We start from the raw sequence: 12,984 nt of genomic DNA, 5'->3' as shown, positions 1-12,984 counted from the left end.
CGCACCCGAAAAATTTACTGGAGATCGTCGCAAATACCGGGCCTTCCGTAATGCCTGCAAGCTCTATTTTGCGTTACAGCCTCGCACGTTCTCTCTGGACACCACTAAGGTGGGATTTGTCATTTCACTGCTGTCCGGCGAGCCCCAGACTTGGGCCCATCATCTACTGGAGCAGAAGTCTAGATCCTTGGATACCCTGGACGCTTTTTTCCTGTCAATGTCGCAGTTATACAAGGATCCTCAACTTACTACTACTGCTGAGGCAGCCTTGCATTCCCTGCAGCAAAGCCACAGAGCGGCCGAAGACTACGCAGTTGAGTTCTGACGTTGGAGCTCTGATACAGAGTGGAACGACGCTGCCTTGCGTCATCAATATCGGATGGGGTTATCTGATCCCCTTAAGGATGAGTTGGCACGTGTTGGGATACCACAGACTCTGGATGAACTTATAAACCTGTCTATTCAAATTGACCGTTGTCTGAGAGAAAGACGCTCTGAGAGATCCTCTAGTCATCCTCGTCCTATTTGGATGCTCCCGAGGGTTCCCAGTTCTCCCAACCAACTGCCTCTCTCCTCTACTCCAGTCACAGAAGCACCCGAACCCATGCAACTTGGTCTGCTCCGGCCATCCCTTACCCCGGAAGAGAAGATGCGCAGACGTACTAACAACTTATGCCTGTACTGCGGGGAACAAGGACATTTTGTGAGGACCTGCCCCAATAAGATACGTAAGTATCTGACGTCCTCTTCCTCTTGTGCATCTGTTTTGCCCAAATCTGGTAACCATTTGACAATCTGTTGTATTACAGCTTCCCGGAAAGAACAACCCGTGTCGGTCATTATTGACTCTGGAGCATGCAGTGGCTTCATCGATCAGACCTTTGTTAATAACCATGGCATTCCTCTTCAACCTAAGACCCACGGTCTTGCAGTATTCCTAGCTGATGGCTCTACCCTTAGTTCCGGGTCTAGTAACCTGCGAGACTGTCCCACTACTGGCCACCAGAGGCTCGGAACACCAGGAACTTTTACGGTTGGATGTCATCTCCTCTCCTCTCTTCCCAATCATCCTCGGAATGCCCTGGCTACAGGCACATAACCCCAGCATTGACTAGTCCACAGGAAAAATCCAATTCCTATCTGACTACTGCAGGCAACATTGCTTACATGGGCCACCCATGACACCGACTCAGTGTCTTTGCTTGGATTCTGATACCAAGCTTTGCCAATCCCTTCCTGAGGCCTACCGGGATTTCCAGGATATCTTCAGTAAGAAAGGGGCAGAGACCCTTCCAGTTCACAGGCCTTATGACTGTCCAATAGAACTCTTACCTGGAACCGAAGTTCCCTTTGGGAGGATTTTCCCACTAACTGAGCAGGAGCTAGGCACCTTAAAAAATTATATTGACGAGAACCTAAAGAAAGGGTTTATCCTTGGACTCCTAAGGCACAGTCGGCCTTTGAGGAACTCAAGGCTCTATTTACCTCAGCCACCATTTTAAAACACCCCAACCCAGCTCTACCATTCGTGTTAGAAGTTGACGCTTCCGAAATTGCGGTAGGAGCTGTACTCTCACAACGACAAGGCACCAAAGCTCTTCTGTACCCCGTGGGGTTTTTCTCACAAACTTTCATCTTCCAAGAGAAATTACGATGTGGAAGATCGTGAACTCCTGGCTATTAAGGTGGCCTTAGATGAATGGCGTTATCTTCTGGAGGGTGCTGCTTATCCCATCCTGGTCTACACGGACCATAAAAACCTAGAATACCTGAGAACGGCTAAGAGGCTAAAACCCCGGCAGGCCAGATGGGCACTTTTTTTTTCTCGATTTCAGTTCCACGTCACCTTCAGACCCGGATCCAAAAATATTAAATCTGACGCACTCTCACGTATGTTCCATAATTCAGAAGAAACCTTACCTCCAGATACCATCCTTCCCCCTGGGAATTTATTACTTCTACAAGAAGATATAATCTCTCAGATCAGACGGGCTTCTATAGGGGCGACGCCACCCGCTAGGGCCTGTACCGAGGATGGCCTGTTTTGGCATGAAAACAAGATTGTGGTCCACGAAGAATTAAGGGTACAGGTATTAGAACTGTGTCATGATCACAAATTAGCTGGACATTTTGGTTCACGAAAAACGAGCGATCTGGTACTACGTACCTTCTGGTGGCCTCATCTCATTAGGGATTGTAGAAGGTTCGTTGATTCCTGCAATACTTGCGCTAGAAGCAAAACCAGCCGGGCCAGAGCTTGGGGACTATTGAAACCTCTCCCAGTCCCAGAGAGACCATGGAGTATGATCTCAATGGACTTTGTCGTCGAACTCCCCCCATCAGAAGGCTTTTCCTCCATCTTTGTCGTGGTAGACAGATTGTCTAAAATGGCTCATTTCCTCCCAATGAAGGGTACCCCATCGGCCACGGAGACAGCTGATATTTTTATTAAGGAAATTGTCAGGCTACATGGAGTTCCGAAGAGTATAGTTTCTGACCGTGGTGTCCAGTTCACCTCCAGATTCTGGAAGGCCCTTTGTGGCTCCTTGGAAATTGAGTTGGCGTTCTCCTTGGCCTACCATCCCCAGTCTAATGGGCAAACTGAGAGGACGAATCGGGGATCCCCTGATGAAGTCAGGTGACCCATGACGCCACGCGTAGGGATGGGACAGGCACCTTCCACTGTCAGAAGTGTACGAGCTCGCCGCTCGTTTGGTTATATGCGCCCTCTGCTATTCTATTGTGTGAGTACTACTTTTATTGTCAATAAAGCTCATATGGTTTTAAAAAATACTACAATATATGGCATCCCTTTCCTCTTTTGGCTGCCGTGCCACCTGAGGCATATAGAGACCTAGTTCGGGACCCAGGACCAACCCCCATAGGAGCTGTGTTAAGCGGTGATTGATCTATGCTGTAACCTCAGTATAATGAGGCAAGGGGCCATTGTCTACCAGTGTGGTATTGTTGCATGAAGAGGACGGAGTATCTTTGCGATCCATACACTTCACATCTTTCACTTATTTAAGTGATTGGTCTTAGAATCAAGTTTGCTGCTTGCACTCTCGCGCTGTTTTGCACTTTGAAGATTGATGAGCCATTGGAGTTTTTTTGTCGCACAAGCCACTTCTTTTTGGGACTGTATATATGTTTTTATGCATCTCTGAGCACTGTTTGTATGCACTGGACACTTTAGACTATTGTCACATGTTTTGAGATCTCTCCGGACGTACAGTGTAACATTGTACCTTTTTGTTTTTAATTTCTATTTTGTGTTTTTTAATATTGTGTGTATCAATTCTCTTTCACCTACATGCTCATTTATGCACTATTTGATAAGTTTGACACTGCATGCCTTATATTGTTTGTGCTGATGTTATTAATTGCCTATAAGTCCGGATACTTTTGAAAAAACATTTTTTTTTTTTTCTTTTTAAAAGATTAGTTAGATTTTATCACAATTTAGATCTCACAATATTCCATTTAGGGTGCTTTACTGTGAACCACACTTCACGCTCACGTTAAGTGATTAGCTTCATAAACATTAATATTTCAGTACGCCCTGTATTTACGTATTTGTTCATATATTGGGATTAGCTTGGCACCACAGCCAAGCTTTCGGCAAGAAGCCCCCGAAAAGTCCCATTGATGAAAAAAAATACATCTGCTGAAGCGGTTACAACTTACCAAAGAACACATTGACAGGCCTAAAGAGAAATGGCACAACATTTTGTGGACTGATGAAAGCAAGATTGTTCTTTTTGGGTCTAAGGGCCTCGGACAGTTTGTCAGAGGACCCTCAAACACTGAATTCAAGCCACAATACACTGAAGATAGTGAAGCATAGTGGCACAAGCATCATGAAATGGGGATGTTATGGAGTGGCCAGCCCAATCCCTGCACCTTAATCCAATATAAAACTTGTGAGGTGACATAAAAAATGCTGTTTTTGAGGTAAAACCAAGAAATGCAGGGGAATTGTGGAATGTAGTGCAGTTGTCCTGGGCTGGAATACCTGTTCACAGGTGCCAGAAGGTGGTCGACTTCATGCAACACAGATGTAAAGCAGTTCTCAGAAAAAGTGGTTATACAACTAAATATTAGTTCAGTGATTAACAGAAAAGCTAAATCTAGAAGCATTTTTCAGTTTATACAGTATACATGTATACATGTTTGAGTTTGTAAACAAAGAACAATGCAAGCACTACTATTTTGTGGAAAAGCCTAATACTACTTTTACTTCACTTTCTGTAAAGTAGTAACAAATTTGAAAATTTTTCTTCATGTTTTGATTTGGAATAGACTGTAGTGTTCCCAATGCATTTGCGTGTATGGAAATAAAAGCGATTATAAGGATTTTAAGCTTTACTCACTCTTTTAAACACACTATTATTTTTAACACAACTGTAGATGAAAGGTCATACACACCATTTGATGTACATGTAAATGAAATAGTAAATACAATTAAACGAGATCTGAGACTGGAGTGTTGAACATTTAGCAAAAGACACTAGGCTGATGACACTCGGCTCCCAAGTTTTGTTGTGGGCTGAGCACATTTCTTTTTGTAGCATGTATTTTTCTGTTCTTGCAGGGTCTTTGTATGTGCTTGTATTGTAAATATGTACTTCATTTTTTCTAAATTTTGACTTGACATACGTTTTACCTGAATTGTTCATTTTGTTTAAACTTTTTGACTTTGTAATTGTTTGCACTTTAACCAGTAAAATATACATAAACTAGCAAATATATTGCTGGTTTAACCTTTTTGGCATCCATAGGCCATTCATAAACAGACTAGACATTAAGGCCAAGTTCACATAGGATTTGAATTTTAAAGTAGGCTTTAACATGCCTATAGCATTAAATGCCTGCACAATGCATCAAATACGCATTAAGTTTTCAAGATTAAAAAAGTGTGCACTGGCCTCATGCATCCATAACACTTTATTTGTGAAATACAAACACTGAAATTACAGGCATCCAGCCTGCTGGTTGGAAGCTAAACAGTGGGGACCTTGTATGAAGAGTGAACAAGTTTTGCTTTTTGACTGCTGGTGATTGCTGTGTTGCATTTTAGGTTCTTCTTGGGGCTTTTCCTTGTAGCTTTTTATCACTTTTTTCTGACACTTCTTAAATTGTTTTTTTTTCCTTGCTTCCTTCAGCCTACTAATTAAGGGGAGTGGTTAATTGGTCACAGGTGCTTGAGGCCTATATAACCTTCTGTAGAACTCATTGTGAGCCTGCTCATCTTTGAGCTTGCTGGAACTCTGTCCAAGTGGAACTGGTCTAAGTGGTGAGTTAAAAACTAGAGTTGAAAACAGGAGGTTATAACAGCGGTCATAGTACCTGTGTAGTGTGAGTACCTGAGTGTGGTCTGAGTAGTGTGTGTGTGTGGATCGTTAGTACTTGTGTATTGTGAGTGCACGTAGGTCTGCGAGTGCACGTAGATGTTTTGTCTTGTTGATTACTTGTGTATTGTCTTTCTGAGTATTAGTGTCAGGAAGCTAGTTGGTAGGTCATTTGGACAGGGTATAATCCCCAATCCTCATTAAATTTAAAAGGTACAATGCCCAGCGGGTGTGGAGAGGCGACTTGTTGTACATCTTGCGGCATGTATGCATTCCTTGATCATCGGATCGTGGGTGAATACTGCTGTGCAAAATGTAAGCACATTGTTTCCCTGGAAGCCCAGGTTCTGAATCTGGGGAAGCAACTGTCAGCACTGAGAAGTCCCTCCCATACTAAAGGAGAGCCAGGAACGTACACTGCAGGTGCCGGGTGGAGACAGAGAGGTGCAGGCACTAGCAAAGAGTAGATGGGTGACAGGAAGGGTAGAGGGGGAAGTGCCAGGGAGGCTGATCCAGGGCTGGAGCATCCCAATAAGTACGCTCCATTGAGTGACATTGGTGAAACTAGTCAGGGACCAGCACTGCTGGAGCTGAGGGACTTTCCTAGCTGCCGGGGAAAGAACTCCAGTGAGAGTGGGGCGAAGCAAAGGGAAAGGAAAGACAGATTCTGGTGGTAGGGAGCTCTATTCTTAGAAGGACAGAGAGGCCAATCTGTAACAAAGACCTGAAGCACCAAACAGTATGTTGTCTACCGGGCGCTTGGGTTCGGCACATCAGGGATCTGGTGGACATATTACTGGGAGGGGCTGGGGAAGACCCAGCTGTCATGGTGCATGTTGGCACCAATGACAAAGTCAGAGGCAGATGGAGTGTACTAAAGAACGATTTTAGGGACTTAGGAGCTAAATTGGGGAAAAGGACCTTCAAGGTAGTATTCTCAGGAATACTACCGGTACATTGAGCCACACCATAAAGGCAGAGGGAGATTAGGGAATTAAACAAGTGGCTGAAGAGCTGGTGTAGTAAGGAGGGGTTTGGGTTCCTGGAGGACTGGGCCGACTTCTCAGTTGATAACCAGTACTATAGAAGGGACGGACTGCACCTAAATGAGGAGGGTGCAGATCAGCTGGGAATGAAGATGGCCAAAAAGTTAGAGGAGTTTTTAAACTAGGCGATGGGGGGGGGGGTCCTGAGGTAGAGATAGTCAGCGCGGAACATATTCCAGAGGGTAGTATTGGGGGCATTAGTGGTAGGTTGACCAAAGCACATAAACCCAAAGTAAGTATAGTAGCAAGTCCTAGTTGCAATCTCGGAGCACCCAATAAGAGGATAATATGCGACCAGTCTAAACTACGTGGCATGTTCACCAATGCCAGGAGCCTGGCGGACAAGATGGGTAAACTAGAGATACTGTTGTACGAGGAGGATTTGGCTTTTGTGGGAATTTCAGAGACCTGGTTCAACAGCTCTCATGATTGGCTGGCAAACATTCAAGGGTATACCCTTTATCGCAAGGATATTTAGGGTAAAAAAGGGGGAGGGGTATGCCTATATATCAAGAATAATGTACAAGTGAATGTGAGAGATGATATCACTAGGGGAGCTAGGGAGGAGGTGGAATCCTTATAGGTAGAGCTCCAAAGGGATGAAGCTAAGGGGAAAATTATACTGGGTGTATGCTATAGGCCCCCTAACCTGTGGGAGGAAGGGGAGACAGATCTCCTATCACAATTTTGATTAGCAGCAAGGATGGAACGTGTTATCATAATGGGGGATTTTAACTATACAGACAGACTGGGCGGAGGGAACCGCACATTCATCTAAGGCTCGCCAGTTCCTAAATGTCTTGCAGGACAATTTTATGGGTCAGATGGTAGACGCACCAGTTAGAAATAAAGCGTTACTGGATCTACTGATTACCAACAATACAGACCTGATCACGAATGTGGAAATACGGGGGAATTTAGGAAACGGCGATCACAGGTCAATTGGCTTCAGTATAAATCACACAAATAGGAAACATAAGGGGAATACAAAGACACTGAATTTCAAAAGAGCCAACTTCCCCTAAACTACGAACCTTGCTAGAAGGCATAAATTGGGATAAAATCTTGGGAACAAAGAACACAGAGGAGAGATGGGTTTGCATATTAAATAAGGGCATTAGCCAATGCATCCCATTGGGTAATAAATTTAAAAAAGCGAACAAAAGTCCTAGATGGCTTAACTCCAATGTAAAAATGCATAAAAAAAGCAAAGAAGAGGGCCTTCAAAAAATATGGGGTTGAGGGATCATCATCAGCATTCAGACTTTATAAAGAATGCAACAAGAAATGTAAGGGTGCAATTAGGATGGAACATGAAAGGCACATAGCGGAGGAGAGCAAAAAAAAATCCCAAGAAATTCTTTAAGTATGTAAACAGTAAGAAAGGGAGGACAGACCATATTGGCCCCATAAAGAATAAGGAAGGACATCTGGTTTCAAAGGATGGGGAGATGGCGAAGGTATTGAATTTATTCTTCACAGGGGAATCGGGGGGCTTCAGTAACCAAAACTGCAGTGTTTATCCTTATGACACATCACAGGAAGCACCTCCATGGTTAACAGAGGACAGAATTAAAATTAGACTTGGGAAACTTAACATTAATAAATCAATGGGACCAGATGGCTTGCACCCGAGAGTATTTAGGGAACTCAGTCAAGTAATTGCCAGACCATTGTTCCTAATTTTTACTGACAGTCTACTGACTGGAATGGTACCAGCTGATTGAAGAAAAGCCAATGTAGCACCAATATTTAAAAAGGGCCCAAAATACATCCCTGAGAATTACAGACCAATTAGCCTAACATCAATAGTATGTAAACTCTTGGAGGGGATGATAAGGGACTTTATACAAGATTTTAGTAATGAGAACGGTATCATTAGCAGTAATCAGAATGGATTCATGAAGAATCGTTCTTGCCAACCAATCTATTAACCGTCTATGAGGAGGTGAGTTGCCATCTAGATAAAGGAAAGCCCGCAGACGTGGTGTATCTGGATATTGCAAAAGCATTTGACACCATTCCCCATAAACATTTACTGTACAAAATAAGGTCCGTTGGCATGGAGTACATGGATTGAAAACTAGCTACAAGGGCGAGTTCAGAGGGTGGTGATAAATGGGGAGTACTCGGAATGGTCAGGGGTGGGTAGTGAGGTCCCCCAGGGTTCTGTGTTGGGACCAATCCTATTTAATTTGTTCATAAATGACCTGGAGGATGGGGTAAACAGTTCAATCTCTGTATTTGCAAACAATACTAAGCTAAGCAGGGCAAAAACTTCTCCGCAGGATGTGGAAACCTTGCAAAAAGATCTGAACAAATTAATGGGGTGGGCAACTACATGGCAAATTAGGTTTAATGTAGAAAAATGTAAAATAATGCATTTGGGTTGCAAAAATATGAATGCAATCTATACACTGGGGGGAGAACCTCTGGGGGAATCTAGGATGGAAAAGGACCTGGGGGTCCTAGTATATGATGGGTTCAGCAATTGCATGCAATGCCAAGCTGCTGCTAACAAAGCAAACAGAATATTGGCATGCATTAAAAAGGGGATCAACTCCAGAGATAAAACGATAATTCTCCCGCTTTGCAAGACTCTGGTCCAGCCGAACCTAGAGTATGCTGTCCAGTTCTGGGCACCAGTCCTCAGGAAGGATGTACTGGAAATGGAGTGAGTACAAAGAAGGGCAACAAAGCTAATAAAGGGTTTGGAGGATATTGGTTATAAGAAAAGGTTGCGAGCACTGAACTTATTCTCTCTGGAGGAGAGACGCTTGAGAGGGGATATGATTTCAATATATAAATACCATACTGGTGACCCCACAATAGGGAGAAAACGTTTTCGCAGAAGGGAGTTAAACAAGACTCGTGGCCACTCATTAAAATTAGAAGAAAAGAGGTTTAACCTTAAACTACGTAGAGGGTTCTTTACTGTAAGAGCGGCAAGGATGTGGAATTCCCTTCCACAGATGGTGGTCTCAGCGGGGGGGCATTGATAGTTTCAAGAAATTATTAGAAAAGCACCTGAACGCAACATACAGGGATATACAATGTAATACTGACATATAATCACACACATAGGTTGGACTTTTTTCAACCTCACCTACTATGTAAATATGTTGCAGGCAAGACATTCTTGCATCTACATTCTCAGATGGATGAGTATTAACAGGCGGTAAACCGTAGCAAGATTATGTATTTCAAGGCGCAAGCCCTCTTTCTCAGAGCTCTGAGGAAGAGGGCTTGTTCCTCAAAACATTTTGCTATATATGCTATATATTGTTAAAGGTACTATGGGCCAATCACAGCAGCCCTTTACCACATAATTGCTCTGTCCAATGACAGAGTGATCACATGTCAACAAACCGGTGTCATGGCTGGTTCAGCTCACGCTGCTGTGAGGTTTCTCTCTCCTCTCCTCACACGCTGTATTGGTGTGAGGAGTGGAGAGAGAAACGCCACAGCAGCATGAGCTGGCTCGCTCCTCAGTGCCCATACAGTGCTCATCAGTGCCCCTACAGTGCTCATTCGTGCCACTACAGTCCTCATCAGTGCCCATCAGTGAGTGCCTCTCAGTGGATCCTCAGCAGCAGCCATCAGTGCAGTAAAGATGACATCTTCCATAAACTTGTGGAAAAAATTACATGTTCAAAAGACTCATAATGCCTCATAGCATATACGTTGGGGTGTTGCTTTCCAAAATGGGGTAATTTAGTTTTAATTGCCCTGGTGCTCTAGGGCCTTCAAAAGAGTAATAGGTAGTTAGGAATATAAATGTGTAATGTATGCTCCTAGAATGCCTGATGGTGCTTCTTGAAAGTTGGGCCTCTGTATGTGGCCAGGCTGTGTAAAAGTCTCACATGTGGCGATCCATACTCAGGAGTAGCAGAATGTTACATAGTAGGTGAGGTTGAAAAAAAAATCACAATCAAGTCCAACCTATGTGTGTGATTATATGTCAGTATTACATTGTATATCCCTGTATGTTGCGGTTGTTTAGATGCTTATCTCCTTTGCCGGAGATACTCAGAGACACACAGAGGCTGCTGCTTATGTTAGGACGTTTGGAGGGCGGTAGATTCTCCTGCTGCATTCGTCTGAGGATGGACGCAGGACAGTAGATTACTGGCGTGGAGGAGAGAGGAAGGTGAGCGGTAAAAGGAGGATTGTGGATTTAAGGGGAATAAGGAGATGAGGAGATTGTGGCGTCAGTGTGGTGAGACGCTGTGGGACATTGCATCCTCACTGAACCTGGTGCCTCCCCCCGCCTCTGGTCTTTCCTCTGCCACAGTCTGTAACACAGACTTGAATTAACAATCACTATCACTACCAACTGCTGTTCTCTGGACCCCTGGCCATTGCTGCACTCTAGTTAGCTCTATGTTCCCTCTGAGACCATTCCTTCTGCTGGCTGTAAGCCATTTGTTAGTTGCGGGTGGGCCCCTGCTTCTGACACTGTCTGTTGCTGCCTGATGCTGTAGAGCGACTGTATTCCTGTATGTGATGATGTGGGATCCTCCGCTCAAAGAGGGGCTTAAACCAGAGTGCTTGTATCTCATTACCTCTAGGAAGAGAAGAGCCTCAGGTGCTGGCTGAATGCTGATGCAAGTAGAAGAGAAGAAGACCTGGACAGCCGCACACCGGAATGGATAAATGCATCTTTTTATTAAAAATACAGGATCATGGGGTTCACAGAACATGACTGTGGGGTGGTACAAAAAATAGCTGACGCATTTCGCACTTACGAGTGCTTACTCATAGCTGGCTAAAATGGGAATGAAAATCCATATATATACTAAAAATATTAGAACACGTGACCATGCAATGGTTAGAAAATACAAAACAGCTGAGAAGCAGCCGTATGAGATCTCTGCACCTGCTGCTGGTTAATAAATCTAAATTAGAAATCCCCATAGCAAGTAGACATAGAAACAACAATTTGGAGATGTAATAAAATAATATAAAGTGAAAAAATGAATAAGATAAAAATAAGTGTTAAAATAATGTGATATCCATTAATGTATGAAATATACATATAATGAATGAGCACATGTGAAAAAATGTGTGTGGTGATATGTGTTATAATATGAACAAATAAAACAATTTATAACCCAGTTATCCAGGGTCAAAAATTTTTTTTTTTCAAAATGTGAATGTGCGTAGTGACAAATGGGCAGTGATATATATGTTATCTGAATAAAGACTAATCATGTGTGAAAAAGATGTATAGACACAGAGCAATCAATTCTAACAAAAAATATATATATATGTATAATAAAATGAGGACTGAGGGTAAATGCATGTGAGTGAATATGTGCAAGACATGCACGCAAAATTAATATGCAATAAATCAACAACAGGTGCCGTGATCTCAAGACAGCATGATTGTTAGATCTACATAGTCCATAATCATCAAGCCCATGATCTGAGAAAAAAACAAATATGTCACAGACAAACATTTAAATACAAGTACAAAAAATATATTTAGAATATATAAAGACATTTTTTAGTTATGTGGTAAAGACGTACCTGTAACCATATAAAGACATCATATACAAGAGTAAGATTATGTTTCTAGAATGGTGATGAGCCATAAACTTGGACTCATCCATATGGATGTGTAATTAAACAAAGATATATGTATCCATGTGCATATATTGGTTCAAAACCTAACTGAATGAAATTGGGGTACTGGAATGGCGTATGAGGCAAAAACACCAATCCAGACACCCCTTAGCAGAACTGTATTGAAACTCTCTCCAAAGACTTAAAAATATATGTTTAATCATTCGTATTAAGCAGCTTGTTTTAGTTGTAAAAATATGGATATAAGTACAACAAAATATATGTGCGAGCTGCCAGTGAACAAAGGGGAACCTTTTGGAGAAAAATTCAAAAAATACAGCACTTCAAATAACAATTCAGCAAACAGAAGAGGGGAGGAAAAGGAATGGAACGGGAGTTGTAAAAACATAAAATGTTGTTAAATATTGGAGAACAATTTAAGTCCTTCCTTAGGTATAGCTATGTTTGGATTGGAAGGATAAAGATCAATATTGATGTTCATTGAGTGAAACTAAAGCCATAAATATGTAAGTAAAAAAAAAAAAAATATGGCTAGGAATGTGTAAATGGGATGAATGATTCTTTATCCCTCTGAGAAGAAAGGCCTACCTGCACTGCCCTGTCAAGTAAGGTGGATAATTCTATTTAAAAAGGGGATAGTGGGATTCGAACTGAGTGGTAAATAGGTGCGTGTATCAGACAATTGACGTAAAGCTTCCATTTTATACATATCTGAATCTAATACAACAACCATCCCACCCTTGTCTGTATTTCTGATGACAATACTGTCGTCTGCCATCAGTTGTTTAAATGCATGTCTTTTATCTAAAGTTAAATTATCGCTAGTGGGTTTCCTGTTATAGCTGCGAGCCAGGTGCGTTAAGTCGCCCTCCACCATCTTTTGAAATAGATCGAGATCCTTTCCCGTGGATGCCACTGGATAAAACTCCGATCTGATTTTGAACAGTGGTTTATGTTAAACATCAGTGGGATCAGTGGGAGATAGATCCGATTCATGT

The 12,984-nt window shown here is 42.6% G+C and overlaps 1 protein-coding gene across 4 annotated transcripts in view; it reads left to right on the top strand.

Annotated features, from left to right (window-relative positions):
• PGAP1 (post-GPI attachment to proteins inositol deacylase 1) overlaps positions 1–11,551 on the top strand; it is a 479,543-nt gene extending 467,992 nt beyond the window's left edge. For 2 of the 4 annotated variants that reach the window (XM_073633146.1, XM_073633147.1), the window contains exon 27: positions 10,969–11,551. In XM_073633146.1, coding sequence (XP_073489247.1) covers positions 10,969–11,070 — 102 coding nt within the window. In that variant the 3' untranslated portion in view covers positions 11,071–11,551. The remainder of the gene's footprint in view (positions 1–10,968) is intronic. The other 2 variants (XM_073633144.1, XM_073633145.1) reach the window with 2 other exon arrangements.
• Positions 11,552–12,984: the final 1,433 nt, after the last annotated feature.

Source organism: Aquarana catesbeiana, linkage group LG06 (genome assembly GCF_042186555.1).
Source record: "Aquarana catesbeiana isolate 2022-GZ linkage group LG06, ASM4218655v1, whole genome shotgun sequence".
NCBI classification, from domain to species: Eukaryota; Metazoa; Chordata; class Amphibia; order Anura; family Ranidae; genus Aquarana; species Aquarana catesbeiana.
Note: the sequence above shows the minus strand (reverse complement) of the source record. Positions and strands in the feature narration are given on the sequence as shown.